Below are 233 nucleotides of genomic sequence, written 5' to 3' on the forward strand. Positions count from 1 at the left end.
GCTGGAAGGGGAAGCGCAGGGTGGGCCACAGAGGCCACAGTCAGATGCAGTCACACAAGCGGGACTCACCGATCTTGAGCAGCTCGGACCACTTGACGCCTTCTTGCCCTTTGGCCACCAGCGAAAAGCCGATGGTTGCACCGACGATGCAGTGGGTACCAGAAATGGGGAGCTTCAAGAATGAAGCCACTAGCTGCCAGACAGCGGAACCTGCAGGAGGTGGGGAAGCCTGG

General features: G+C 60.1%; 1 protein-coding gene across 1 annotated transcript in view; it reads right to left on the reverse strand.

Annotated features, from left to right (window-relative positions):
• The window catches only part of LOC104493472 (sodium-dependent phosphate transporter 1-like), a gene marked incomplete at both ends in the record, with an annotated part of 878 nt that overhangs the window by 283 nt on the left and 362 nt on the right, over positions 1-233 (reverse strand). Inside the window, one exon of the mRNA XM_010136150.1 lies at positions 70-210. Coding sequence (XP_010134452.1) covers positions 70-210 — 141 coding nt within the window. The remainder of the gene's footprint in view (positions 1-69; positions 211-233) is intronic.

Source organism: Buceros rhinoceros, unplaced genomic scaffold, assembly GCF_000710305.1.
Source record: "Buceros rhinoceros silvestris isolate BGI_N320 unplaced genomic scaffold, ASM71030v1 scaffold40295, whole genome shotgun sequence".
In the NCBI taxonomy this organism is placed as follows: Eukaryota; Metazoa; Chordata; class Aves; order Bucerotiformes; family Bucerotidae; genus Buceros; species Buceros rhinoceros.